The sequence below is a fragment of the Geotrypetes seraphini genome, chromosome 8 (genome assembly GCF_902459505.1).
Source record: "Geotrypetes seraphini chromosome 8, aGeoSer1.1, whole genome shotgun sequence".
Taxonomy (NCBI): Eukaryota; Metazoa; Chordata; class Amphibia; order Gymnophiona; family Dermophiidae; genus Geotrypetes; species Geotrypetes seraphini.
Window position 1 is genome coordinate 66908940 of NC_047091.1, and position 26474 is coordinate 66935413.

At 41.9% G+C, this 26474-nt stretch overlaps 1 protein-coding gene across 3 annotated transcripts in view; it reads right to left on the bottom strand.

Annotated features, from left to right (window-relative positions):
* The window catches only part of LOC117365368 (solute carrier family 22 member 6-A-like), a 130275-nt gene that overhangs the window by 89788 nt on the left and 14013 nt on the right, over positions 1-26474 (bottom strand). For all 3 annotated transcript variants that reach the window (XM_033955734.1, XM_033955735.1, XM_033955733.1), the window contains exons 2-3: positions 17545-17648; positions 8061-8215 (exon numbers count right to left, since the gene is read on the bottom strand). In XM_033955734.1, coding sequence (XP_033811625.1) covers positions 8061-8215; positions 17545-17648 — 259 coding nt within the window. The remainder of the gene's footprint in view (positions 1-8060; positions 8216-17544; positions 17649-26474) is intronic.

The window sequence follows — 26474 nt, forward strand, 5'->3', positions numbered from 1 at the left end:
GGTCGCCGTACCTTAAGAAGGATATGGAAATACTCGAGAGGGTTCAGAAAAGAGCGACGCGATTGATAAAAAGTATGGAAAACCTTTCATATGCTGAAAGATTAGAGAAACTGGGGCTCTTTTCCCTGGAGAAGCGGAGGCTTAGAGGGATATGATAGAGACGTACAAGATCATGAAGGGCATAGAGAAAGTGGATAGGGACAGATTCTTCAAACTCTCGAAAACTACAAGAACGAGAGGGCATTTGGAAAAATTAAGAGGGGACATATTCAGAACCAATTTAGGAAGTTCTTCTTCACCCAAAGGGTGGTGGACATCTGGAATGCGCTTCCAGAGGGTATGATAGGACAAAGTACGCTATTGGGTTTCAAGAAGGGATTAGATGATTTCCTGAAGGAAAAGGGGATTGAAGGGTATAGATGGGCTGCCGTGTGAGCAGACTGCAGAGCACGATGGACCTCTGGTCTGATCCAGCAGAGGCATTTCTTATGTTCTTATTGAGAGAAGCTATGGACAGAGACCTGAACCGAGGGAGAATGGAGAGTAGCACTATTTCCATTCCTTACAAAAATTAAAAATATTATTCCCCTATTACGTTCTACAGGAGGTAGAAATGGTAGGGTCACTGGGCTATATGAGCCTAAAGAAGTAGCACACTAGCTGCAGCCAGAAGAGTGACAGGAGACCATTGGCAGGATTGGGGATAGAGGAGAAGGAACATGCTGTCTCACAAACTGTGCTTCCTGGTTTGCCTTTCTTCTTGCTTAATTGCAGAATCCTTGCTCCATTATTTGCTCTTGGTAAAACTCTGCAAGCACCACCCATGTCTCCACTGGGTTCCTTGAGCTGGATGTTTGTTCCTTTTTTTCATAATTCTTTATTTGCTGATTTTAACATTTGACAATTTTCAACTTTTAAGTCAAAAGAAAAAATACAATGTAACCACAATCAAACATAGAATCAAGGAAAATGCTTGAGTACCTGATTGTAAAACCGCTTAGATAACCTTGATAGGCGGTATATAAAATCCTAATAAAACTTGAATAAACTTGAATTTAGGAATGTAAACAAAATATTACAAAGTATAGTTAGTCCACCATTTAAATGAAAGCGGAGCTGATGATAGGCTGAAATTTGTAAACAAATAAGCAAATAAAAGAAAAGAGAATCATGATGCGGTCTAATTGCTCTTAAACTATTCTTTCTGAGCTATCTGAGAGCCAGCCATACCCCTAATTAATCAAGAATTACTCTTAGTGGAGATAAATTTAGATAACTCCTGTGGCTCATAGAAGACGTACATGTCCTTATAAACCAATACACATTTACAGGGGAATCGGAGAACAAAAGTTGCCCCCAGCTGAGTAACCTGTGGTCTCAAAATAAGAAACTGTTTTCATCTTTTCTGGGTAAAGCGAGATACATCAGGAAACATTCTGATAGTATTAGTCAAAAATGTAACATCTTTATATTTAAAAAAACAGCTTTAACATCCATTCTCTATCAGAATCAATAGCAAACTGTACCATCTTTGCAGCAGAAGCTTGAACCTCAGTTTCCGACTTCTCAAGGAAATTAGTTAAATCTAAACTATCAGCAGATAGTTCTGCTGGTTTGGATTTTGACGCCTAACTCTCTTTGGAAGGTAACATATCTTAGAAAGAGGTGGATAAGAGGTTTCTGGCACCTTCAGAATCTCATTCATATATCTTTTAAACATAACTAAGGCAGCTATTGGGAAAACTTTTGGGAAATTAATGATCCGCAGATTACATCTCCTTATGGAATTTTCCAACATTTCTTGTTTGAAATGTAAGCTAGAACTGTCTTTAAGCCAAGTGAAAGCTTGTGCTTCCAAAATTTTCATCTGAATTTCCAAATCATCAGATTTTCCAAAGTTCATTTTTAAGTTCCAGATTTTCTGAAAGTACCTTAATACACTGAGTGGAAAGTTGCTGTATTTGGTTCCCCAGTGAGACTTGCAAATTAGCAATAGCATTCCAAATTGATTCCCTCAGGTCTCTGTAGGGGAGAAAACTCAGTTCTATGAGCCCCTGTTGCAAATAAAGTACCTGTATCCACAGTAGCTACTGTAGAAATTTCATGAGCCAGCCATACTCCCTCCACCGATCGCTGTGGTGACAAATCAAACAGCTCCTCCTGCCTCAAACCAGAGTCGGATCCCCCGCTCTGCTTAACCAGCAGGAGCACGTCCCAGGCTGACACCTCTTCCACTGCTGCGGGTCGGGTCGGTAGACTGTGCTTATCCGGGGACAGAGTAGCAACCTCAAAGGAAAACTGTGCCTCAGCCTGCACTCGTTCTCCAGCTGAGGAAATTCCCAGTTGTAGTGTTCGCGAGCTATACTCGATGAAGACGTCCATTGGGCTGGTCCACAGCACAATTTCGTCCGGGAACACCCGGACCTTCAATTTCCTCTTTACCATCTGGTAAGCGATGGAAAATTCTAGACCACAGTGACGGTGTCTCCCCGAAGACCGAACACCGCCATCTTGGTCAAGCTCCGCCCAAGGCTAATGTTCCCTCTAATTTTTCATAGGCTGTGTGCGCAAAAATTTCATCTGTGCGCATTTTAAAGAAAAACTAAATTTGTGTGCGCTATAAAAATGATTGCCAGAGGGCCCGGAGTTCAGTTATGGGCATTTATGGGCAGGTCTTTGAGTTTAGTCTGAATTAATGAAAATACAATGTAATTTTAGTTACACTTTATGTAACATAAAGTCTCATTTCAATAAACATAAATTATGTTTCATTGAAATGTTTCATTGAGCGCTAGCTATAAATAAGGTATCATTGTACTTTATACTTAAAATTTAGAAAATAACAGCAATTTAGTTATCAAAGTTTTTCCCTGCGATCTTTCATATTTATCCAGTCCGAATAAATTCTGTCAAGATCTGTTGAGCCTCCATCTTGAAGGTGACTCTTAACACACATCAGCATTTCCAAATGCTCTAAATGTAAACGATTCCTTTGTTTAGTCTTCAAATTGTTCATTAGACTAAAACCATGCTCACAATCTGAACTAGATGCTAAGAATGTGGCACCAATGTCCATCAATTTTGCTAAATCTGCAAATTGTTCATTCTGAAATGCAAATTTCGTCATATCTGGAAAGCTGTTTATCAGATTGCTTTTGATTTTTTCTGCAACAAGAAATTTAAAGTCATTGTATTGCTGAATAATAACACTTTCCTCTGGAAGAAATTGTTTATACGTTAAACAAAGAGATCTGATATGTCCATTTCCAAAGTCAAAGTCGCATTGTGATATTGCTGTACAGTCAAAAGCAGACCATTCCTCAACTTCATTTTCAGGAAATCTTTCACCCAGATGCAAACATAGGATGTTGATGAAGGTTTAATATGGAATTAATATCCACTGAAACTTTTTCTCCAGACCTCATCCTGTTGTCAAGAAGACTGTTGACTTTATCACTCCACTTAACCTTGTCGCCTAAGTATTGCATTCGAAGTTTGTTCAATTTACCCTGTGCAAGATGATAAGCTTCCAATGGTGTCAAACCACGTTTTTGAAATGCCATGGTTAAGGAAGCCAGTTCTGATAAGACAACATTCAAAACTTCAAGTGTAATATGAAATTGTTCACTGTTCAGCTTCTTATAGCAGTACTTTGCAATAGGATCATTATCTTTGTCTTCTTCAAAATATTTTAACAGGGGATCATAATTTCGAATAATTGCTTTAAGTGCAAAGTGTCTAGATAACCAGCGCACTTCATTAAGAGGTCTGAGAGCAATTGATTCACATTCAGATGCATCTGCTATTTCTTGAAATTTTCATTGTTTAGTAGAAGACCGAAAGAACACCGTGTACACAGTTCTCATTACAGTTTCTACTTCTTTCATCAATTTTACTTCTTTCCATGAATCAGAAAGTCCCAAATTTTCCCGATGTGCAACACAATGTTGCTGCACTAAATGTGGAATGTCTTTTTTCAGCTGTGCTGCAACACCATCTATTTTGCCCAACATAACAGAGGCACCATCAGAGGTGAACATAACCATTTTATTCAGGTCAAGTTCATGTTTCCTATAGAATTCCATAATTGCTGTTACTATTGATGTAGCATCACATGCTTCCAACTGTAGCATCCCACCAAATGATGTCCTATACTCATCTGAATTGACTGGCCGATACTTAAAGTAGAGTATTAAGTACTTGTTGACAGAAATGTCTGTGCTTTCATCAACAGTTAACGTATTGCTAATTTAATGTTTGCCATACAATCATCTTGCATGATGACATTGATAATTCCAAGAAATTCAAACGCATAGTTTTTGCTCCTCCAGCTATCAGGTATACTAACATACTTCGCCATGTGCTCATTGATATCTTGAACAAAGAGCATTGAGATATTCATCTTAATGGCCAGCACAACACTGTCGACAAGAACCTTAATTTCATCAGGACTGGAACGCTTCCGTTCATTACTAATTTGCCTGTTTTCTTTTTCGGTTGGGCTTTCAAGCAACATGTTAACCAGTCCCCCTCTTAAATTCAGATTTTTACTTCTGAGTTTCCTAATACTGTCGGTATGAGATTTACTTGATAGATGGCGTTTCAGAAAGTCCAGTTTCTAAACATCATCCCATATTTTTCCAGTAGAGAATTTTTCAGTTGCCTTGGCATCTTGACAATAACAACACACAACTCCATCATCTTCGTCATAGGTAAATATTTCACACAGTCAAACACGCATTGTATTTCGAGATTCCGGTGTCTCCGTTTCAACAATTCCTTCAAGCCATTCAGACCTAAAAGCTGTTGCAGCTCTCTTGTGTTTTACACTTTTCACCATTCGCGGTTTAGACATTTTAAGAGTTATATCTGGTTGCAATTTAATAAACGAATACAGTTATACAACCGCAGTACCAAGCTGCACACTACAATTCCATGAAATAAACAATATGGCGGAACTTCAGGAAGTCAAAAAATTGGAAGTGTTTCATATCCTATGGGCCATAGGCTATAGCCCTATGGGTTACGTGACGTGTCAAGTTCAACTGCCAAAGATAACGGAATCATGTGAATGACTTCAAATTTATATTATAGCGCTTCAATAAATGTGATAAATGGGAAATCGGAACAGCTGGTCTTCTGCAACATTTCATTTTAGCAGTTAAAATCATTTTAGGCAAAAATTTATTTTTTTGTGCGCACTATTTTAATTTGTGTGCGCGGGTTCGGCAAGTTGTGTGCGCGCGCATAAGCGCATAGCTTAGAGGGAACATGCCCAAGACCCTGGATATTTGTTCCTTAGCCACTGGAGCAATATCCTGCAGGCACCTCAGAACACAATGGCTTAGTATGAGTGCGTGCTTCTATGCCCTGGGCTGCTAGAACATGTTCTCCCACTCAGCATCTAATTTTTGAGGTTTCAAACTATGATGCTTGCTGAGCTTCCAGAGCTCAGGGTGCGCATGCGGCAAAGAATCTGATGTGGACTCTGAAGGCAGAAGGTGGCCACTGGCCTGGAATTTGTGAGTGCCAGTGGAAGTGCTACAGTTCTGTAAAAGGGGATGGGGAACCAAGGGAAAATGAAAAGTAGAACAGGCTAAAAAGATTCAAGGAGTGGAGCAGGAAGAGAACTATTAAACTCCCTGTCCCCAAATATAGAAACATCAAATTATACCTATGCAGGAGGAGTAGGGAGGTGGGGAAAGGATCAGGAGGAGCAAGGGGGAAGAAAAATTAGGGGAAATGAAAAATTGGGGGAATAGAGTGTGGTGTAGATGGGCTTTGGGAAGAAAGGGACTGGTTGGAGAAAAGTACTATGCATGTCTTGAATGGAGAGAGAGAAAGCATGATGCTGACAAGCTGCGAGGGGGAAAAGAGAGTGGAGGACCCTAACTTTCAATATGTCCACATTAACTGCCCTGCTCTTGACATTTAGATATAGGTTGGTCACTCACTACCAGAGGTATTTGGGGGTTTTCTTTTTTTCCCTTTGCTGGATGAGGAGACATTTGTTGTGAGTTATGAGTTGAGCACCCCCAATCATTTTCAAAAATTGGCTTCTGTGTAACAGGTCACCTAAATTTAAGCACCATTTGCATGCTTAAAGCTCTGGAGCTCATTGTTAGATGATGTGGTAACAGCAGTTAATGTATCTGGATTTAAAAAGATTTGGACAAGTTCCTGGAGGAAATGTCTTTTGTCTGATATTGAGACAGGCATGGGGGAAGCCACTGCTGTCCCTGGGATTGGTAGCATGGAATGTTGCTACTATTTGGGATTCTGCCAGGTATTTGTGACCTGGACTGGCCATTGTTTTAAACACAATATTGGGCTAGATGGACCATTGGTCCGACCCAGTATGGATAGTCTTATGTTCTTATGTTTGTTTTTACCACTTTCATTGTGTCTTATTTAAAAAATAGCTATTTCCATTCTCCATCTATAGGAAAATTTTTATTGAATAGATTATAAACTACACACATGCACTAGTAGATACACATAGCCGATGCACCAATAGTTTATTATAATGAGGAATGCCAATAACCCATAGGTAATGAACATTGCAAGTAAGAAAGCAAACAGAATGTTAGGTATCATCAAAAAGGGTATCACGACCAGGATGAAGGAAGTCATCTTGCCGCTGTATCATGCAATGGTGCGCCCGCATCTGGAGTACTGTGTCCAGTACTGGTCACGTACCTCAAAAAGGACATGGCGATACTTGAGGGAGTCCAGAGAAGAGCGACTAAATTGGTAAGAGGTATGGAAAACTTTAAAATCCTGAAAGGCATAGAGAAGGTAGACAGGGACAGATTCTTCAGACTTTGGGGACCACAAGTACAAGGGGGCACTCGGAGAAATTGAAAGGGGATAGGTTTAGAACAAATGCTAGGAAGTTCTTCTTTACTCAGAGGGTGGTGGACACATGGAGCGCACTCCCGGAGGTTGTGATAGGGCAGAGCACGCTACAGGGGGTTCAAGGAAGGTTTGGATAAATGCTTGTATTTCTATGACAAAATGCTAATAAAATTGATTGAACTTAAAAAAAAAAATAAAAATAAAAAAATTCCTGAAGGATAAGGGGATTGAGGGGTACAGATAGAAGTAGAGATGGGTTATAGGAAAAGTCGGGGACCACCTAACAGGTCATGGACCTGATGGGCCGCCGCGGGTGCGGACTGCTGGGCACGATGGACCTCTGGTCTGACCCAGCGGAGGCAACTTATGTATGTTCTATGTTCTTATGTGTTTATAGTTAAAGAATGCTAACACTTATGTGGGTGTTAACACTTATTTATATATATTAACAAAGCGCTCAGTGGTATTCTATAATGGTCACACACAAGTGCTTAATGTCTAAATACAAGAGAGACATTCACTGGAGAGCAGGGCATAGCCACAGTTGGGCACAGGCCTACCCACTTTGGACTCATACCCATCCAGTAGTGATGTGGCTGGTGGGGATCCTCAAGCTCTGCCAGCTGAAGACTCCCAGCATCTTTCTCTCTCTCTCTGAGATCATAGGGGGGATACTTAACTTCACTCCCTCAACCCCTGACCTCTCTCCCTGGTACCTTTAAATCCTTTAGCTCTTTATCAGCAGCAAGCAACAACACCTTCTCCTTGCTTGCACCTGTGCAAGCCTTCCCTCTGACAAAGCTTCCTGCTTGTGGGACCTGGAAGTTCCATTAAAGGAAAGGATCAGAGCTGGCATGAGCAGGGCAAATGTGTTGTTACTAATTGCCAGTGAAGAACTATAGGATTTAAAGATATCAGGAGGGTTGGGGAAGTGAAGCTGAGTGACCACCTGACCGTTTTATGTAGGGAAGGAGAAAGACCGTAGAAGTCCACCCAGTGCTGGCCAGACATCCTCTTTCCATGTAGGGATCCTATGTACAACAGGAGTTCATGCATGCCATGGGGATAAAATCAGGACTGAATGGTTCAGAGCAAAATCATCTGATCGCCCTTAGAGAACCATGTTTCTTACTTTCTTTGACCCCTCCCACCGTCAGATTACACTGTACACACATCTCCTGCAAACTGAGGGATTTACTTACGCAGACAAACACAGTTGAGCAAAATTCCTGAGAGAGCCATGCCAGTTATGAAGCGGAAGACACAGTAGAAGATGAAGTTGGGTGAGAAAGCTACACAAGACCCTGCCACAGCCATCTGCAGATAAGACCAGATTAGGATTGCCCGGCGCCCAAATCTAAAAAAAAAAAAAAAATACACAATAACAGTGAAACCCATAAAGCAGTCTCCAATTCTAATTTTTGCCACCAATTGTGATCCTGGCAAGATCGCTTCAACATTCCCATGCTCAAAGTAAAAGCTAAAGTTAGGCATGTAGACGTCGACTTAATACCAGTATTCTATAACAGTAACTGCATACCAGTGGCATAGCCAGAAGTGAATTTTGGAAGGGGGCCAGGGGGACCAGGTATTCTCTCCCTATCCCCCCCATCCTGCTCCCACCACAGCTACGACCTTGCCACCACCATCCTGGCGACATTGAGGTATAACTTTGCTGGCAGGGATGCCAAACCCCATCAGGTGAACAGATCTCCTCTGCAAGTCCCACCTGTGTTGCCAGAGCAGCGCTCTAGTCGACAGCGCACATCGGCTGCTGACGTCGGCACTCCTAAACATGCTCAGTTCAGCCATTGGGGATACACCAGCTATTGAAGCAGAGGGGGCCTGAGAAGAAGGTGAGAAGGCCCATGCTACCCCATATGGGAGGCATGGAACCAAACAAGCTTAGTGGTGATTAGATTACAACATTAGTAATTGAGATGCAAAGCCACCGCAGGGCAGACTTCTACGATCTATGCCCTGAAATTAGCAAGGACAAATCATATATATATATATATATATATCACCATATATTATACATTTATCTTGTTGGGCAGACTAGATAAACTGTACAGGTCTTTTATCTGCTGTCATCTACTATGTTACTACAGAATTACCCTTCGTACATCTGTAGAAAAGAACATCAGAACATAGCATGTACCATGCCTGGATAGACCAAAGATCCTATGAGCACAACATTTCCAAAAGTGGCCAATCTGGATCATCAGTACCCTACAGATCTCAGAAAGTAGATCCATTCCTTGTTTCTCACTCTTGGTGTTCACATGGCTAAAAATTATTTATGGTCTTTTCCAATTGTAGATTGCTAGAACTCCATTTTAATCATTGTTGCTACCAAAAGATATTTTATATGTTCAAGTGTTTTGGATCAAGTGTTTTATATGTTTTGGTTCAAGTGTTTTATATGTTCAAGTGTTTGTATCTTTTTGGTACAGTTTCTCCCTCAGACACATATAATTATAGCTTTTTATTCTAGTAAAGTGATAGGTCCAAAAATGTGGAACAATCTTCCATCAGAACTAAGATTTATTGAAAGTTTATCATTATTTTAAAAAGATCTGAAGACCTTTACGTTTGAGCAAGCATATGTCATAATTCATGACTGATGAGATGTAGGCTGTAAAGATAACCCCTGATATTCAGAACAAATTAACATGTCGGTGATGGCTGCCAACCGGTTAACTTGTGTTTTGGTAACTAAGTGGTCATTTTCAGTGGGAGATAACTGTTTAGCTTTGCTGAAAATCACCAGTTATCACTGAAACTCTAGCTGGAGATCCTGGGGATATTCCAGGGGCAGGTCCAATATACTGTAGACCCCGATATGGCTAACCGGACAAAGTTAGCAGAGAGGCATTCAATAATTTATCTGCCTCAGTAGGAAAAAAAAGAGTTTTCAAAAAATTTTTGTTTTATTATTCAGTATAGTCTCCTAATAGCTCCATAAACATCATCCATTTTTTCTGCAACGACTTTAACCCCTTTGAAAATAATTCTTCAGTTTGACCTTCAAACCAGGACATCACAGCTTCCTTGATAATAATAATAATAATAACAAATTTTTTATATACCACAGGACCGTGAAGTTCTATGCGGTTTACAATGATTAAAGATGTTACAGACTAAGTGGAATCAACAAAGTATAGACTTGGTGATTGATAGTTCTAGAGATCATTTGTTGAGGACTAAGATTGTATAGGTTGGTTTCCTAAGTATTTCAGGAACAGATGTGTTTTTAGACGTTTCCTGAATTCCCTAGGTAATAGGTACGAGTAATTGTTCTAGGTCTTTACTCCACAGTGCTGCTTGATGTGAGAAAATATGTTGATGATGACTTTTAAATTTACAACCTCTAACCGGTGGAGAAACAAAGATCGGGTGAACTTCGCCTATGTCTGCTGGTTGTGAAAGAGAAAAGGTCTGTTATATATTTAGGGGCTAAGCCATAAACAAAAACACCCAAACTTGAATTTCACACGTGCCTCCATCGGCAGCCAGTGTAGAAGTCGATAGGAAGATGTTACGTGATCAAACTTCTTCAGTCCACAAAGTGGTCTAACCGCTGCAGTTGTTTCGGTCTGACAGTTTTCCCGTTTTTTTCCAGATTCTTTCTAGTTGTCTTACTGATTGTTTCATTGTTAGGAGTTTGATGTCAAACCATTTGTTGTATTTGTTTGAGCAGCTTTTACTATTCCGTTTAGGGGCAATTTTATCTAAAATGGATGTGCTAGTTATCGTCCAGTGATCATAGAAGTCAACTCCTTTTTCTATCTTCGCTTGTAGATCATATTGTGACCAATATTCCTCTGGGTTGATATGGCCCCTTGTGAGGTGTTCTCTTTTTGTCCATGGGTGTGTCTTAGATTTTAGCAGAGTCCAGATTAGATTGAAATAATAAGTGAAATGGTCAGACCAGATATCATGACACCAAGTACTGTCCGAAAGAGAGATGGGAGGGGTTATAATCTCCTTTACGGACATCGCTACCACATCTAAATGATGGCCTTTTTCATGTGTTGGGTGAAGGGAGATTGTAATTGAGTAAAGAAAGAAAGTTTTTAAAGTCTTTCGCTTCTGGGTTGTCTATTTCATCTAGATGTAAGTTTATGTCTCCTGCAATTAGATGTCTTCATCACTTGAAAACCACTGTTCACAGAAAGAAATATTAAAAACTCGGAACAGGAAATAATCCGAGAGAGCTAGGTCAGTTCTGTAGGGTGGAAGGTTCAGCTGCTAAAACTCACATTCTCAGACGGCAGCCTGTGATTGTCGTGATATGCACTCCGGCGCATTGTCGTGAAGAAGTAGCATGCCTGCTGTGAGCTTTTCTCATTGTGTTGGCATAACTCTCCCCAGTTATGTTGTCCTGTGTAGCAAGAACTCCAGAAGCAAAAGTCCTTCATCATCCTAGAAGACAGTTGCTATGTCTTTGCCTACAGATTTTTTTTGTCTTGAACTTTTTTGGGGTAGGGGATGACTTGTGCTTACACTGCATTGACTCCATTTTGGACTTAGGATTTCTGTGATATACCCAAATCTCATCTCCAATCACTAAAAGATGAAAAAAAAAAATCCACATGGTCTTCATGGAGCATCTCCAAGTTCTCTTGACAGCACTGTAGCCTTGTGGCCTTCTGACATGGAGTCAGCATTCTTGGAACCCATCTTTAACTAACCTTAGACACGCCCAACTTTTCATGAATTATTTTCTAAACTGTACCTCCTGAGATGCCCATTTTTTTCAGCTATTTGGGAAATCTTAATTTGTCTGACCAAATTAAATTGTACATTTCTTGCACATTTCTGTGAAAGTTGCTTCCAAAGGCTGTCTAGCATGAGGGTCATCTTCAATGGACTCTACCCTACTTAAACTGCTTGCTCCAAAATTTTACTTTGTAGGATGATGGGGCAGACTCACCATAAACTGCAGTCATGCATTCATGGATCTCCTTTGACTTTTTCCCCTTATTTTATGAGAAATTTTATCACTGAGCGGTGCTTCAAATCTAGCAATTTCGTATTTGATTCTCATGCGGTCTCTCCTGAAATCCTGTCTCTTGGAATGTTAGACTGGTACTGAGCCTCAACTGTGCGTGAGTAACTTTGAGACATGTCACAACTTGCATAGACTTGTTTCAACATGCTTGCTACTTTCTTTCATATTCAGGTAGATAAATTATTGAATGTCCCTCGCAGGACTGCATAAATAACAGTCCTATCTTTATGCTCTAGTCCAGTGTTTTTCAACCGCTGTTCCGCGGCACACTAGTGTGCCGCGAGATGTTGCCTGGTGTGCCGCAGGGCCGCCGGGCCCGGAGCTGACAGGGGGCCCGAGGCAGGGGCGTCAGTAGCTCGCCAAGGCAAAGTGAGTCGATCACCCAGGACTCACTTTGTCTTGGCGATCTAATCTATCGAGCCGATAAGTCTTCTTCTCCCCGACGTCAATTCTGCAGTCGGAGAGGAAGTTCGGGCCAGCCAATCGCTGCCTGGCTGGGCGGAACTTCCTCTCCGATTGCAGAATTGACGTCAGGGAGAGCATGCGTCGGCGTCGGCTTTGGGGCCTGTTATCCATTGGTGGGTCCTGTTCCCCGATGGCAGCGGCAGTGGCAGTGGCTTGGGGAACGGCAGGGAGAAAGAAAGAAAGGGGGCAGGCAGGGAAACAGAAGGAAAGAAGAGAAACAGAAAGAAAGGTCAGGGAGAGAGGAAGAAAAAGTTGGGGGAGGGAATGAGGTGTGGAGGAGAGAAAGCATACAGGCTGATAGAAGGGAAGAAAGATTGGATGCACAGTCAGAAGAAGAAAGTGCAACCAGAAATCACCAGACAAGGTAGGAAAAATGATTTTATTTTAAATTTAGCAAAGTGGAGGCAGTATTACCACAGTTTTCAAAGGAATTTGCCCAAATAACTTAATAGTTAACTGGGTAAATTCCCAGAGATGAAAACTTCCCTTCACTTACTATGCACAGTTCTGAATTTATATCTGCTGTCTATATTTTACAATATGGTCACCTTTTACTAAACCGCAATAGTGGTTTTTAGCGCAGGGAGCCTATGAGCGTCAAGAGCAGCGCTGGACATTCAGCGCAGCTCCCTGCGCTAAAAACTGCTATTGTGGTTTAATAAAAAGGATGGAGAGTATATTTGTCTATTTTTGTATGCTATAAAAACCAAATACAGAGAGAGACTGAGAGCTGTTGACGAAGAGCTACGTGTGTGTCTTTCTTCGATTCCAGCCAGAATATCAGCTTTGTGTTCAGCCAAACAGGCCCAGGTTTCGCACTGAATAAAGTATTTTATAATTTTTATAATTTTTATTTCGTAATAAAGTAATTATAAAATACTTTCTTTGTGTTTATTTGATTCCTATTCAAGAGAATTACTTTATATATAGTCAATATAGGCAGAGAGTTAAATTTTTTAACATTTTCTAATGGTGGTGTGCCTCGTGATTTTTTTCATGAAACAAGTGTGCCTTTGCCCAAAAAAGGTTGAAAAACACTGCTCTAGTCAATGGCTGGTTAGCGCTGAAGATCAGCTACCCAATTATTGGCTAGCCACCTTTACAAAAACCCCAGATATTCAATGCCAGTCACCAGAAACAGACCTGCATTGAATATCCAGGGTCAGTGCCGGCAGCAGGCTTTAAGCGTTTTGGCTGAATATCAGCCCCTATGATATTACAAAGACTGTATTACACTGTAAATAATCAGATGGTCCAAGTATTGAAATAAAGCAGTTTACTACCTGTTTAGTGTATGCTTTGTTTTAGTAAACTGCTCTTTTATATATTTTTAAACAAATTAATTATATATGTTTAATTTTGTTACCTGCCAAGAATGGCAAGATCAAGAGACATATACTTCCCCTTCCGTATTCGCGGTAGTTAGGGGCAGAGCTGGCCTGCGAATATTAAAAAAACACGAATAATATTCGGGCCAGTTCTGCCCTTAACCCCCACTTCCCCTGGCTATTTTAAGCCCTGATAGCCCCCCTTTTGATGGTCTAGTGGGTTTTCAGGCAGGAGCGATCTTCCCACGCTCTTGCCCTGTGCAAATCGCTCACAGGAAATGGCTGCCTTGAGCTCCCGTAATCTCTCAAGCCATTTCCTGTGAGCGATCTGCACGGGGCAGGAGCGTGGGAAAATCACTCCTGCCCCAAAAAACCGCTAGACCACCAGGTAAGGCTTAAGGGGGAGCTTACAGGGCTTAAAATAGCCCGAAAAAAAGAAAAAGGAATTTTAGGTTTAAAATCACGAATAAGTGAATCCGTAGATATGGAAACTGCGAATATGGAGGGGGAAGTGTATTACTACCATCCATTCAGTCATGTCTGACCTTTGGATACTCTGTAGGCCAGTCCTTGCCATGCTTCCCTGTTTTCTGCGGCTTCTTTCAATTGCTTGATGTTCATTCCCGTGTCATTCTTGATGGTATCCAGCCAATGGGCCTTTGGTTTCCCCTGCTTCTTTTTACCACTGCTGCTTATTTTACATCACTGCTTATTATGGTCCTTTTACCACTGACCATTCCTAGTAGCACCTCTTTTTCTAGTGAATTCGCCCTCATCACATGTCCAAAATAGGTCAGTTTCTGTCTGGTAATCTTGCCTTTCAGGGACAACTCCGAGTTTATATAATCAAGAACATCTTTGTTGGTGATCCTAACTGTCCATGGGATTCATAGAAGTCTTCTCCAGCACTACAGCTTGAAGTTGTCGATTTTTCTCCTATCTGCTTTTGAAGATTCCTGGAATTTACAGGTGTGACAGTTGTCACCGACGATATGAAAACTGAGATTGTGAATGAATCAAACTTATGTAAATACATTAAAATACAGTAACTGCACATTACATTGGAAACTCAGCCTTGAGGCCTTGTAATAAAGAGATTAAGCTCCCAGATTGGCATTCCCTGTCTAAATTGCTGATTCTACATTTCAGCTAATGCTAGGAAGTTCAGAAGGTTGATTTTGTGACTCTTAAGAGACATAGATTTATGTACCATGCTTCATATATATCCATGGGGATAAGGTTCTCAGAGGAACAGGAAATTTGGGGTTTTTACAGAGAATCTGTTTCTTGTAGATTAGAATCTGCAGGAAGTAGGGCTTTTTACTGACATGATTGATATTTGAAAAGGTCAGAGATCAAAAGTGATTTAGGAAGAAAAATTGAAACACTGTCACCTACTGGGTTAAAAAACTTAACTGAATGGACTTTTAATGTTAACACTGACGTAAGGCATTTTTGGAAAGGAAGTCATGTGATCAACTGTACCATTGTATTCTAAAGCATGATAATTATTACAAATGATATTACATAGGGTATAAATCTGTTTGCCTTGTTTTCTCTCTTTGAAGAGCACTGAAATTTTGAGGGCTTGCTCTTCCCAGGCATTGGGAGCTCTGTCAATAAAACCTATTTGTTTTTTGCATGGCTTTTCCTCGTCTGTTATTTGAATTTACAGAACGGAGTCTCTAGCCCAATCATGTGGGAGAGAGAATCCATTCTGGCAATTCTTTTGGCCTCGATGTTCAAGTCTTCCAGCCTGCTTGAACAGTGCCATGTCTTGCAACCATATGTCGTGATTGGGAACACAATGGCAGTGATTAGTCTTTGTTTGATGATGACTGAGACGTCTTTGAACTTCCATATTTGGTCCATGCTCACCATGGCTGCATGCCCCAGAGCTAATTGACATTTGATCTCTGCTGTCGAACTGCCACTGTGATCAATGAAGGATCCAAGGAAAACAAAGCTGACAACCACTTCTATTTCTTCATTGTTGATCTTTATATGAACTTTCTTGTTGCCAGTAGTCATAATTTGGGTCTTCTTGATGTTCAAGTAAAGTCCCATCTTCTCGCTTTCTTCTTTCAACTTCAGGATCAACCCACCATATGCTAATTTTTTCATATAAATAAAAATAACTTTGATACTCTATTAACTGAAGACTAATCACATTTATTTATACTTTTCAGCACAGGGCTCCTTTTACTAAGGTTAGCTAGCGTTTTTATCACACATACAAGATTAGCGCACGCTAGCCAAAAAATTACCATCTGCTTAAAAGGAGGCGGTAGTGGCTAGCGCTCATGCATTAAAACCGCTAGCGCACCTTTGTAAAAGGAGCCCATAATGTATGAGGGCAAAAAATATTCTGTTAATATCTGTTTGCCAATTTCTTCACCACACTAATTCAGCCACAATTTAATTGGCATCTTTCATCAACATTTTTACCTAATGGTGTAGAGACCTCTAGTGGCTCTATCAAAGAAAATCGGTTGATATAGTTTTAAAACCAAAGAACTTTTCAGGCTTCACTTCTCGTAAGATAAGAGTAGAAAGACTCCCCAGCAAAAGGAAGTAAGTGTTAATCTATAAATATTACAGATCAAGGATGATTTTTGTCTTTGCCTGGCCAAACCATCTGTGCCATCAGGGCCCTGCTCTTGATTTACCAAGCCATTAAGTGTTTGAGTAAGAAGTAAAAGGATAAATGGGCCCTCAAAACAAGAAAGGGGTTTTCTGATCCTTAAAAAGAAGTACTGTACAAAAATTCAAAACTAAGGCGCACTAGCGTTTTTAGCGCATGCTAACCCCATGCTACATGGCTAGAACTAACGCCAGCTCAATGCTGGCGTTAGTGTCTAGCGCACGCGGCATTGTAGTGTGCGCTATTCCACACGTTAAAGCCCTAACGCAGCTTAGTAAAAGGAGCTCTAAATATTCAAGAACATTAAACATTGAAGAAATAGCCCTCAAAATAAAGTACAGTAGTTTAAATAGAAAGAAAAAGTAAGTTTACACTTACTTTTGCTCTTCATCCATCCTATTATTCCCTCTCCGCCACCACATCCAACATTTCTCCCTCTCATCTCTCGCTATCCCATGCATATGTACATCATATCTATCCCACCACCATATCCAATCTCTTTCTCCCTCCTTATGTCCAACAATTCGCCACTTTCTTCATTTCCCCATGTGTACCATCTCTTTCCCTCAAATTCAGACCCATGCCCAACAATTCTCCCTATTCCCTCCCCCACCTCAGCTTTTTTTCCCTCAATCCCTCCATTGTTCCATCCTATATCCCAAATTCATGCTTCCCTCCCTCCCTCCCTCCATTCTGTGTTCAAAACTCATGCTCCCTCCCTCCTTCCTTCCTTCCTTCTATCCTTTGTCCGAGGGCACTGATGATAAAAGGTGCCAAAATCCTAGTCCAGCATCTATCCCTCTTGAAGTCTGAAGGTAGACTGGACTGGGATTTTGGCACCCTTTATCACTGGTACCCAGTAAGGGTAAGGGTCTCACCTGGTCCATAGGTTGAATCAGCTCTGCATGGTCACCACAGCTCCAGGAGAAACAGGATGTTGTGTCAGAGGGTGCGGACCACAGCAGAGGAACAGCACTGAGAAAGCTATGGGTAGTACCAGAGAATCACAGCTGCACTGGTGATCTCTTTACATTTTTTTTTTTGGAACAGAATGCGGAGAAGGGAAGGACATCCTATTCTACGGGGTCCCCTGGAGTAGCTGATTTTAAAATGAAGGGAGGGATGCTGGAAGAGAAAACATGTGGTGGACCTAGGGGTGATGGGGAGAGATGGAATGAGGAGGAAGGGAGAGATGCTGAATGGGTGGCCATTTGGGTCCTTGTATAACTTACTTATCAGAGAGGCCTCCAAAGACGACAGCACCCAGCAGTACCCCCGTCATGTAAATAGACTGAGCCATTGGCCCCATTCTGCTTTGATTGCACACCAGATCCCACTGTGAGAGAAAGGAGAGAGGAAAAGTCATTTGCTAGCCAGTGGTCCTTGGAGACATTTTAATGCCGCATAAAGAAAGATACCACTTTTTACTTCTGCAACCCTGTTCTACGTTTTCATTAGACACTGTGGAGCCATTCTACAACAAATTATTTAAGGCCCTATATCTTTCTGTTATGTTTTGCATGAGCCATACAAGCGACACAGGTTCGGGATTGTTCCAAAATAAGTAAGTCGTCAGTCAAAGCCAAGTACGCAAAGGACAGCAGATACTGTCTGCATAATTTTTTTTTTTAATTGCAGCTCAGGAAATGGATAGCTCTTGGCCATTTACCATAAGTCACAAATAAGGTTACCGTAATTCTATAAGTTAAGTTGCAAGTACATACATAAATGCAGGTATTCTAGTCATTGATGCATCTACTGTATGTGAATACACAGCTAAAATTATCACTTCACTGAACTGTGTTCCCAAAAAAGATTTCAAATACCATAAAACTATTAGTATGAAGCTTCTATGGAGGGAAAAGCCTCAGAGGCTGGCATTAGCTTCTGAATTCTGCAATAAGAAACTGATTCTATAAAGGATGCCTAAAGTTAGGCCCCCTTTTATCAAGCTGTGTAAGGATTTTATTTTATCACAGACCACTACTGTAAAAGCTCCGACACTCATAGGGTTAGTGCTTTTACCACAGTGGTCTGCAATAAAAAAATTTTTTTAAAAACTTACGCAGCTTGATATAAAGGGGGCCTTAATTGGCAAAATACCCTTAATAGTCTTAATAATTGGTTTAAAAAAAAATTTTAATTGGACGATAGGCGCCTATCTGATTCTATAAAAGATAGGCACAGTGGCGCCTAACACCTAAGTGGGCATTTCTATGGGCGGAGCATGACTTAGGCACTACTGAAATGTGGGCCTGTAAAACCACGGCCTACATTTCAGGCACCTAAGTTTTTACATAGGCTTCGCTAGCCGCGATTCTGTAAACGGCGCCTAAGTGTGATTGACATGCGACCAGCATCATTTTTCTAGGCACCGGCTGATTTAGGCGTCATTTATAGAATCAACCCCTAAATGGCAATGATCTGCTTGACGCAGCAGTGAGAGTACTGCAAAACGCAGGCCATCGTTGGGCTATAAGATTGGGTTTGCATTGGCGCCTCTTTGCTTGGCGCTTTGAGCACCAAAGTCAAGTTTGCTTTTATGTTATTTTTGTCATTTTTTTCAGTATTCTTTTCTGTTTGCAGTAACAAAAATGTGGAATGACTTACCAGGGGCATTTAGATATTTTAATATATATCTTTTGTTTTGAAGAATTTTAAAAACTTGCCCCCCCCCCTTTTACAAAACTGCAAAAGCGGATTTTAGCACTGGCTGGTGAGTTGAATGCTTTGTGCTACTCCCAACACTCATAGGAACTCTATGAGTGTCGGGAGCAGCGCATAGCATTCAGCGTGCGCTAAAAACCATTATCACGATTATAAGGGAGATTGGTTAGTTGAAAGATAACAACATAACATAACAGCAAATTTCTAGACCGCATAACCTTTAGTTCAATGCAGTTAACAAAAGATTATGCTATGGGAAAATACAGAGATAATGTGATGCACAGAAATTTAGCTAGACAAAATTTGGAGAAAAGAAAAGTCTTCATAAGTTTTCTGTAATGTTTATAAGATATAGATCTAATCAGTAATGGACGTAAATCTTTGTCATAAGAAGCAGCTTGATAGGAAAGACAATGCCCATGATGTTTCTTACTTTTACAGCCCTTTGTTGAAGGAAACGTAAATAGGGCATGAGATTTTCTACTCCTCTCATGTGTCACGATAACAAATCTATCAACAAGATAGGATGGGGCAACACCAAAAGCAACCTTATAATATAAACATCCCACCTTGAAAATCACCCGGGCCTCCACTGGGAGCCAATGCAACTCACGATAATAAGGAGTTACATGATCGTACTTCTTCAGGCCATAAATCATTCTTACAGCTGTATTTTGAACCAAGGTCAGTCTAGCCAAATTTTTCTTAGTACTTGTCAAATATACAGTATTACAGTAATCTAAAATACTCAAAAGTAATGTCTGAACTAAGAGTGTAAAAGCGGTAGCATCAAAGTAAGATCTGATGGTACAGAGTTTCTATCCTATATAATAAAACCCTATGCGCGCATGTGCACTTAGGGTTTCGTGATCCCTGCCGCCGTGTTTTCTGATCCGTGGCCAATTTCTATTTTAGAATGCGGAGGCAGGGAACACTCTGGCCACTCCCCTCTTCCTGCCTGACTCACTGTAAGGCCCACTGTTCATCGTCGTCACACCCCCCGCGCACTCCTCCCCGCCGCATCCGAACCCCCATTGACCCTCCCATCCAACCCTCCCACCGTGAGACGACCAACAAACCTCCTGGCTCCAGCAGCATCTGCAGCACTCTAAATATGCTGCTTTGCTGCCTTCAACTGCCCTGATTTCCTCTGCTGCGTCCCCGATGACGTCATCAGGGACGCAGCAGAGGAAATCAGGGCAGTAGAAGGCCGTGAAGCAGCATATATAGAGTGCTGCGGACGCTGCTGGAGCCAGGAGGTTTGTCAGTCATCTCACGGTGGGAGGGTCAGATGGGAGGGTCAGTGGGGTCAGCTGCATGGCAGCGGTAGTGGCGGGGGGAGATGGAAAGATGCTGCTCAAGGGTTCTACTGCACAGGGGGATGGAAGGGAGGGAGGGAGGGATAGAAAAATGCTGGGTTCTATTGCACAGGGAGATGGGAGGCAGGCAGGCTTTGGGGGTGGGGGTGGGACAAAGTCTGAAAGGCAGTGAAGGGGACATAAGAAAGAAGGCACTGGGGGCACTAAGGACATAGGAGGCACTCAGGGCACTAAGGACACAGGAGGCACTGAGGGCACTAAGGACACGGGAAGGAGGCACTGGGGGCACTAAGGACACAGGACGGAGGAACTGGGGGCACTAAGAACATAGTAAGGGGCACTGAGGACATTAAGGACATAGGAGGCAATGAGGGCACTAAAGACATAGGAAGGGGCACTAAAGACATAGGAAGGAGGCACTGAGGGCACTAAGGACATAGGAAGGTGGCACTGGGGGCACTAAGGACATAGGAAGGAGGCACTGAGGGCACTAAGGACATAGGAAGGGGGCCACAGAGAGACAGGTGGGCATGGCGCAACAGAGAAATACAGGCAGGCAGAGGGACAGGAAGACAGAGACAGAAAGAAAGACAGACAGACAGTGGGGCCAGGGAGAGACACAGACAGAAGGAATGACAGACAGCGTCCAAGGAGAGAGAGACAAAGAAGAAGAAAAAAAAAGATAGACAGACATCTACTCTAGCACCCGTTAATGTAACGGGCTTAAACACTAGTAAGGTATAATAACTCTTCTGAACCACTGCATCTATCTAATTTTTCAGAGTTAAACATTGATCAAAAACAACTCCCCAAATTTTAATTGTAGGGCTTATTGTAAATGATACTGAATTGATCTTAATTGTTGGTTCAAGGGTAATCTTTTGTGAAGACAGAAGAAAGAATTTAGTTTTTTCCTGATTTAGTTTCAGCTTGAATTCTAGCATCCAGGATTCCATCGTATTTAGCACAGACTCAATAAATTGAGTGCTGTTGGATAATGTATTACAACATGGGATAACAATTGTAATATCGTCAGCATAGCTGAACAACCTCAAACCCAATTTACTTATCCAATGACCCAATGAAAGAAGATACACATTAAAAAGTGTAGGAGAAAGTGGGGAGACCAGCGGGACTCCACACGGATTCTTCCAAATTACTGAAAGTGCGTCCTTGAATTTAACCTGAGAGAGTCTTGATTCTAGGAATCCTTTAAACCATGAGAGTACTTTACCTTGGATTCCTAAAGAATCCAAAAACTCGAGCAATTTGCTTCAGTAAAGGTCTACACCTCACCAAGCAAGGAGCAAGAGTCTTGGCTGAAAACATGAAGAAGACCATTGAGAAGGCTTTAAACTAAGGAACAGGGGCGAGCCGACAGTCGACAACCAGTCGATGGCCCGGGCATCAGGAGATCCCAAAGAAGGAGCTACAAACAACTGCTTGGATAAAGGGGAAGAGCATGTTGCAATTGAAAGAGACAGAGAAAGAGCGCAAATAGATACAATGAGGGCTGCGGAGACTAAAAAGCCCAAGAAGCCAGCACAAAAGGAGCTCAAATGTATGTACACAAATGCCAGAAGCTTGAGAAACAAAATGGGGGAGCTGGAAGCGCTAGCGAGACGAGAAAAACTTGATATTATTGGCATAACAGAAACGTGGTGGAATGAGGAAAATGAATAGGACACAGTACTGCAGAGATACAAACTATACAGAAGAGATAGAAAAGGGCAAAAAGGGGGAGGTATTGCCCTGTATGTCCAAGAAGGATTAGAGTTTATCGGAGAAGGGCAGATGGAAGGAAAAGAAAAACTGGAATCCCTCTGGATAAAGATCCCTAGATAGAGTGATGCTGACACAAAAATTGGCCTCTATTATCAACCCCCAGCACAGACGGAAGTAGCAGACGAAGAAATGATAAAGGAAATCAACCATGAATGTAGAACGGGTAATGTAACGATCATGGGAGACTTCAACTTTCCAGGGATAAACTGGAACCTAGGAACCTCGAACTGCGGCAGGGAAACGAAGTTCCTGGAAACAATAGGGGACTGCTTCCTAGAACAAATGGTGGAAGAACCAAGGGGATCCGCAACCTTGGACTTAGTCCTCAATGGCTTAACTGGGAGAACATCAGACGTGGAAGTCACGTTCCCCCTGGGGGACGAGCGATCACAACATGATCAATTTTAAAATTGGCATTGGGAAGGGGAAAAGAACCAAGACCCAAACCACAACCTTTAACTTCAAAAAAGGGAATTATGACAGCATGAGAGTCATGGTTAAAAAATGGCTCATGAAAAGGACAGCCAGAATCAAAATGGTCGATCAAGCATGGTCCCTACTAAAAAATACCATCACCGAAGCGCAGAATCTTTACATTCTGCGGATATCCAAAGGAAGGAAAAATAAGAACAAAGTAGAACCAGCTTGGCGAACTAAAGGGGTGAAGGATCCGGTAAGGGATAAGAGGGACTCGTTCAAAAAATGGAAACGTAAACGAACAACGGAGGCCTGGAACAGTCACAAGGTCGACCAGAAGAAGTGTCACAAGGCGGTAAGAGATGCCAAAACGGCCTATGAGGAAAAGATAGCGCAAGAAGCCAAAAACTTCAAAAATGTATTAAGGACGACAAACAGATCGCTGATAGGCTAAATTCATTCTTCGCATCTGTCTTTACCAAGGAGGACACTACATCACTGCCCGAAACTATGAAAGTATTCAAGGGAGAAGATGAGGAAAACCTCACCACAGTGAATGTGGACTTGGATATGTTATACTATCAGATTGACAAACTAAAAAGTGACAAGTCCCCTGGACCAGATGGTATTCACCTGAGAGTGCTAAAGGAGCTTAAGGTAGAAATCGGAGAACTATTACAATCCCTAGCAAATTTGTCAATTAAAACCAGGCAAATACAAGATGACTGGAAGATAGCAAATGTCATCCCAATCTTCAAAAAAGGATCGAGAGGAGAACCAGGCAACTATAGACCTGTGAGCCTTACGTCGATTCCTGGGAAGATGGTTGAACCATTAATCAAGGATAGCATAGTGCAACATCTGGAAAATCACAATTTGATGAGAGCCAGTCAACACGGCTTCAGGAAGGGGAAGTCATGTCTGACGAACTTACTAAAATTTTTTGAGAAGGTGACCAAACAAATTGATAGTGGAGACCCGGTGGACATAATATACTTGGACTTCCAGAAAGCGTTCGACAAGGTTCCACACGCAAGGCTTATGAGGAAACTAGAAAGCCATGGAATAAAGGGGGACATACTAAGAAGGATAGGCAGATGGCTGGAGAACAGATTGCAGATGGTAAGCATAAATGGGAAGTTCTCGGACTGGGAAAGGGTGACAAGCAGTGTGCCCCATGGCTTGGTTCTTGGGCCCATCTTATTCAATATCTTCATAAATGACCTGGAAGAGGAAACAACTAGTAATATAATCAAGTTTGCAGATGACATGAAACTATGTCGGACAGTTGGGTCACTAGTGGACAGCGAAGAACTCCAGAGAGATTTGAACCAGCTAGACAAATGGGCAGAAAAGTGGCAGATGAATTTTAATATTGAAAAATGCAAAGTGATGCACCTGGGCAGGAAAAACAAGGAACATGAATATAAAATGTTAGGTGTGACATTGGGCAAGAGTGAACAAGAAAGGGACCTGGGGGTACTGATAGACAGGACCCTTAAGCTGTCGGCGCAATGCGCGGCAGCGGCACGGCCAAGAAAGCAAACAGGATGTTGGGCATGATAAAAAAGGGAATCATGAGTAGATCGGTGGACGTCATAATGCTGCTTTATAGAGCAATAGTCAGACTACACTTGGAGTACTGTGTCTAGCACTAGTCTCCCTACCTTAAGAAGGATATAACCCTGCTGGAGAGGGTGCAGAGGCGAGCCACGAAACTAGTAAAAGGCATGGAAAATATGAGCTACAAGGAGTGCCTCGGAAAACTGGGATTGTTCACCCTCGAGAAGAGAAGACTGCGAGGGGATATGATAGAGACCTTTAAAATACTAAAAGGATTCGACAAAATAGAGCAAGAAACGTTGTTATTCACATTGTCAAATGTGACTCGGACGAGAGGCCATGGACTGAAGTTGAGAGGAAACAAGCCCAGGACAAACGCCAGGAAATTCTGTTTCACACAGCGAGTGGTGGACGCTTGGAATGCATCCCAGAGGAGGTTGTGATGGAGACCACCATTCTTGGTTTCAAGGGCAAGTTGGATGCACACCTTCTTGCAAATCACATCGAGGGATACAGGTAAACAAGGTCTTCCTCAAGGAACACCTAGCTTGACCTCCGTGTGTGCGGGTCACCGGATTAGATGGACCAAGGGTCTGATTCGGTGAAGGTGTTTCTTATGTTCTTATGTAAAATGTTTTTATGGATCTGTATATTATGAAAAGATCAAATATGTATTTCCCATGTACTCCTGGCTTTACTTATGTGATTATTTAAAATTGTATGTACCACATTTCCTGTGTTACAGATTACAGGGCAGTTACAATAAAATAGCACATAAAAATGAATTAAAAGAACACCAATTTAAAAATAGGAAAGATCCATTCATACAACACAAAAGTTTAAAAAGAACAAACAAATATCTAACCAGATGTCTGGCAAAGACTTTCCAGTTCAGTGAATCCACAGTGCTAGGCTACTATTTGCTGTTACATCTCTCTCCAAACACCTTCTGAAACAAATGTTTTCAGGGCAGTGAGAAATTTTGGATACGATAGTTCCAAACAATAGGGAGAGCATTCCATAGTGATAGGGCAGTGCAGTAAAATGCACAGAGGGGCATAATCAAAAGGGACGTCTAAGTTCATTTACGTCCATCTCGCAAGTCGTCCAAAGTTAAAAAGAGCCTAAGACACATTTTCGAAAAATACATCCAACTTTTTTTAACTTTCAAAAATCGTCTAATTATACGTCCTGCCGATCTGATCGTCCAAGCCACTAAATCGTCCATCTTTATACCACATTTCCGTCCAACTTTCCGTCCAAGTCCAAAACGCCTAGAACAAGCCCTGTTGGATGTGGGAGGGGTCTGCAAAGTGATGGACTGCACACCCAGACATGCCACCTAAATAGTGGGGTACCTTACAGGGCACTGCTGTGAACTTCACAAAAAGGGTGCCATGGCTTCTCCTCACTACAGCTCCCTTATAGGTGACAGCGAGCCCCCCAAACCACCTCCAGAATCCCCTAGACCCACTTATCTTCCACCCCAATAGCCCTTATGGCTGCAGGAGCCACTTATATGCCAGTAAAAAAGGCTTTTGGGGGTGTATAGGGCAGTGCATATGTTTATGTATCAATGCAGTGATTACAGGGGTTTATGGTATGGGTCCTCCTCTCTATGGGTCCCTAACCCACCCCCAAGATGATTTAAGCTGCCTCTGGGCTGGACGACTAGGCTTTCCTATGCCAGGTGGCCAGGTGATGATGGTCTGGAGGCTGAAATTTAAAGTTGTGAATAAAATTTTTATGGAGGGGGGGTTGGTGATCACTGGGGTAGTGTATGGGGGTCTGTGTTATGTGTTTGCAGTGCTTATCTGGTGAGTTTAGGTGGGTTTTTGTGACTTAGACCATGTTTTACATGATCTAAGTCACAAAGTCCAAGCTCCATCGATCCTGGGTTGTATAACTTTCAGTTATACATGCTGTACGACTAAGTCTAAGCCAGCCCATGTCCCGCCCAACTCCCACCCTCAACACGCCTCCCAAAACGCCCCGTTTAGGTTTGGACATTGAGCGGCACTATGAAAGCCTAGGTCGTTTAGAAATATGTCCAAAACCCGTTTTATTTTTGGCGCTTGGACGTTTTTGAGAAATGTCCGTCCAAGTGCCAACTTAGGCCGGTTTTTGGACTTTTTTCTCTTTCTATTATGAGCCCCACAGTCTCCAGTTGATTCAAACATAGCAATTAGAAACATAGAAACATAGAAATAGATGGCAGATAAGGGCCACGGCCCATCTAGTCTGCCCACCCCAATGACCCTCCCCTACCTTTCTCTGTGAATAGATCCCACGTGTCTATCCCATTTGGCTTTAAAATCAGGCACGCTGCTGGCCTCAATAACCTGAAGTGGAAGACTGTTCCAGCGATCAACCACCCTTTCAGTGAAAAAGAATTTCTTGGTGTCCCTGTG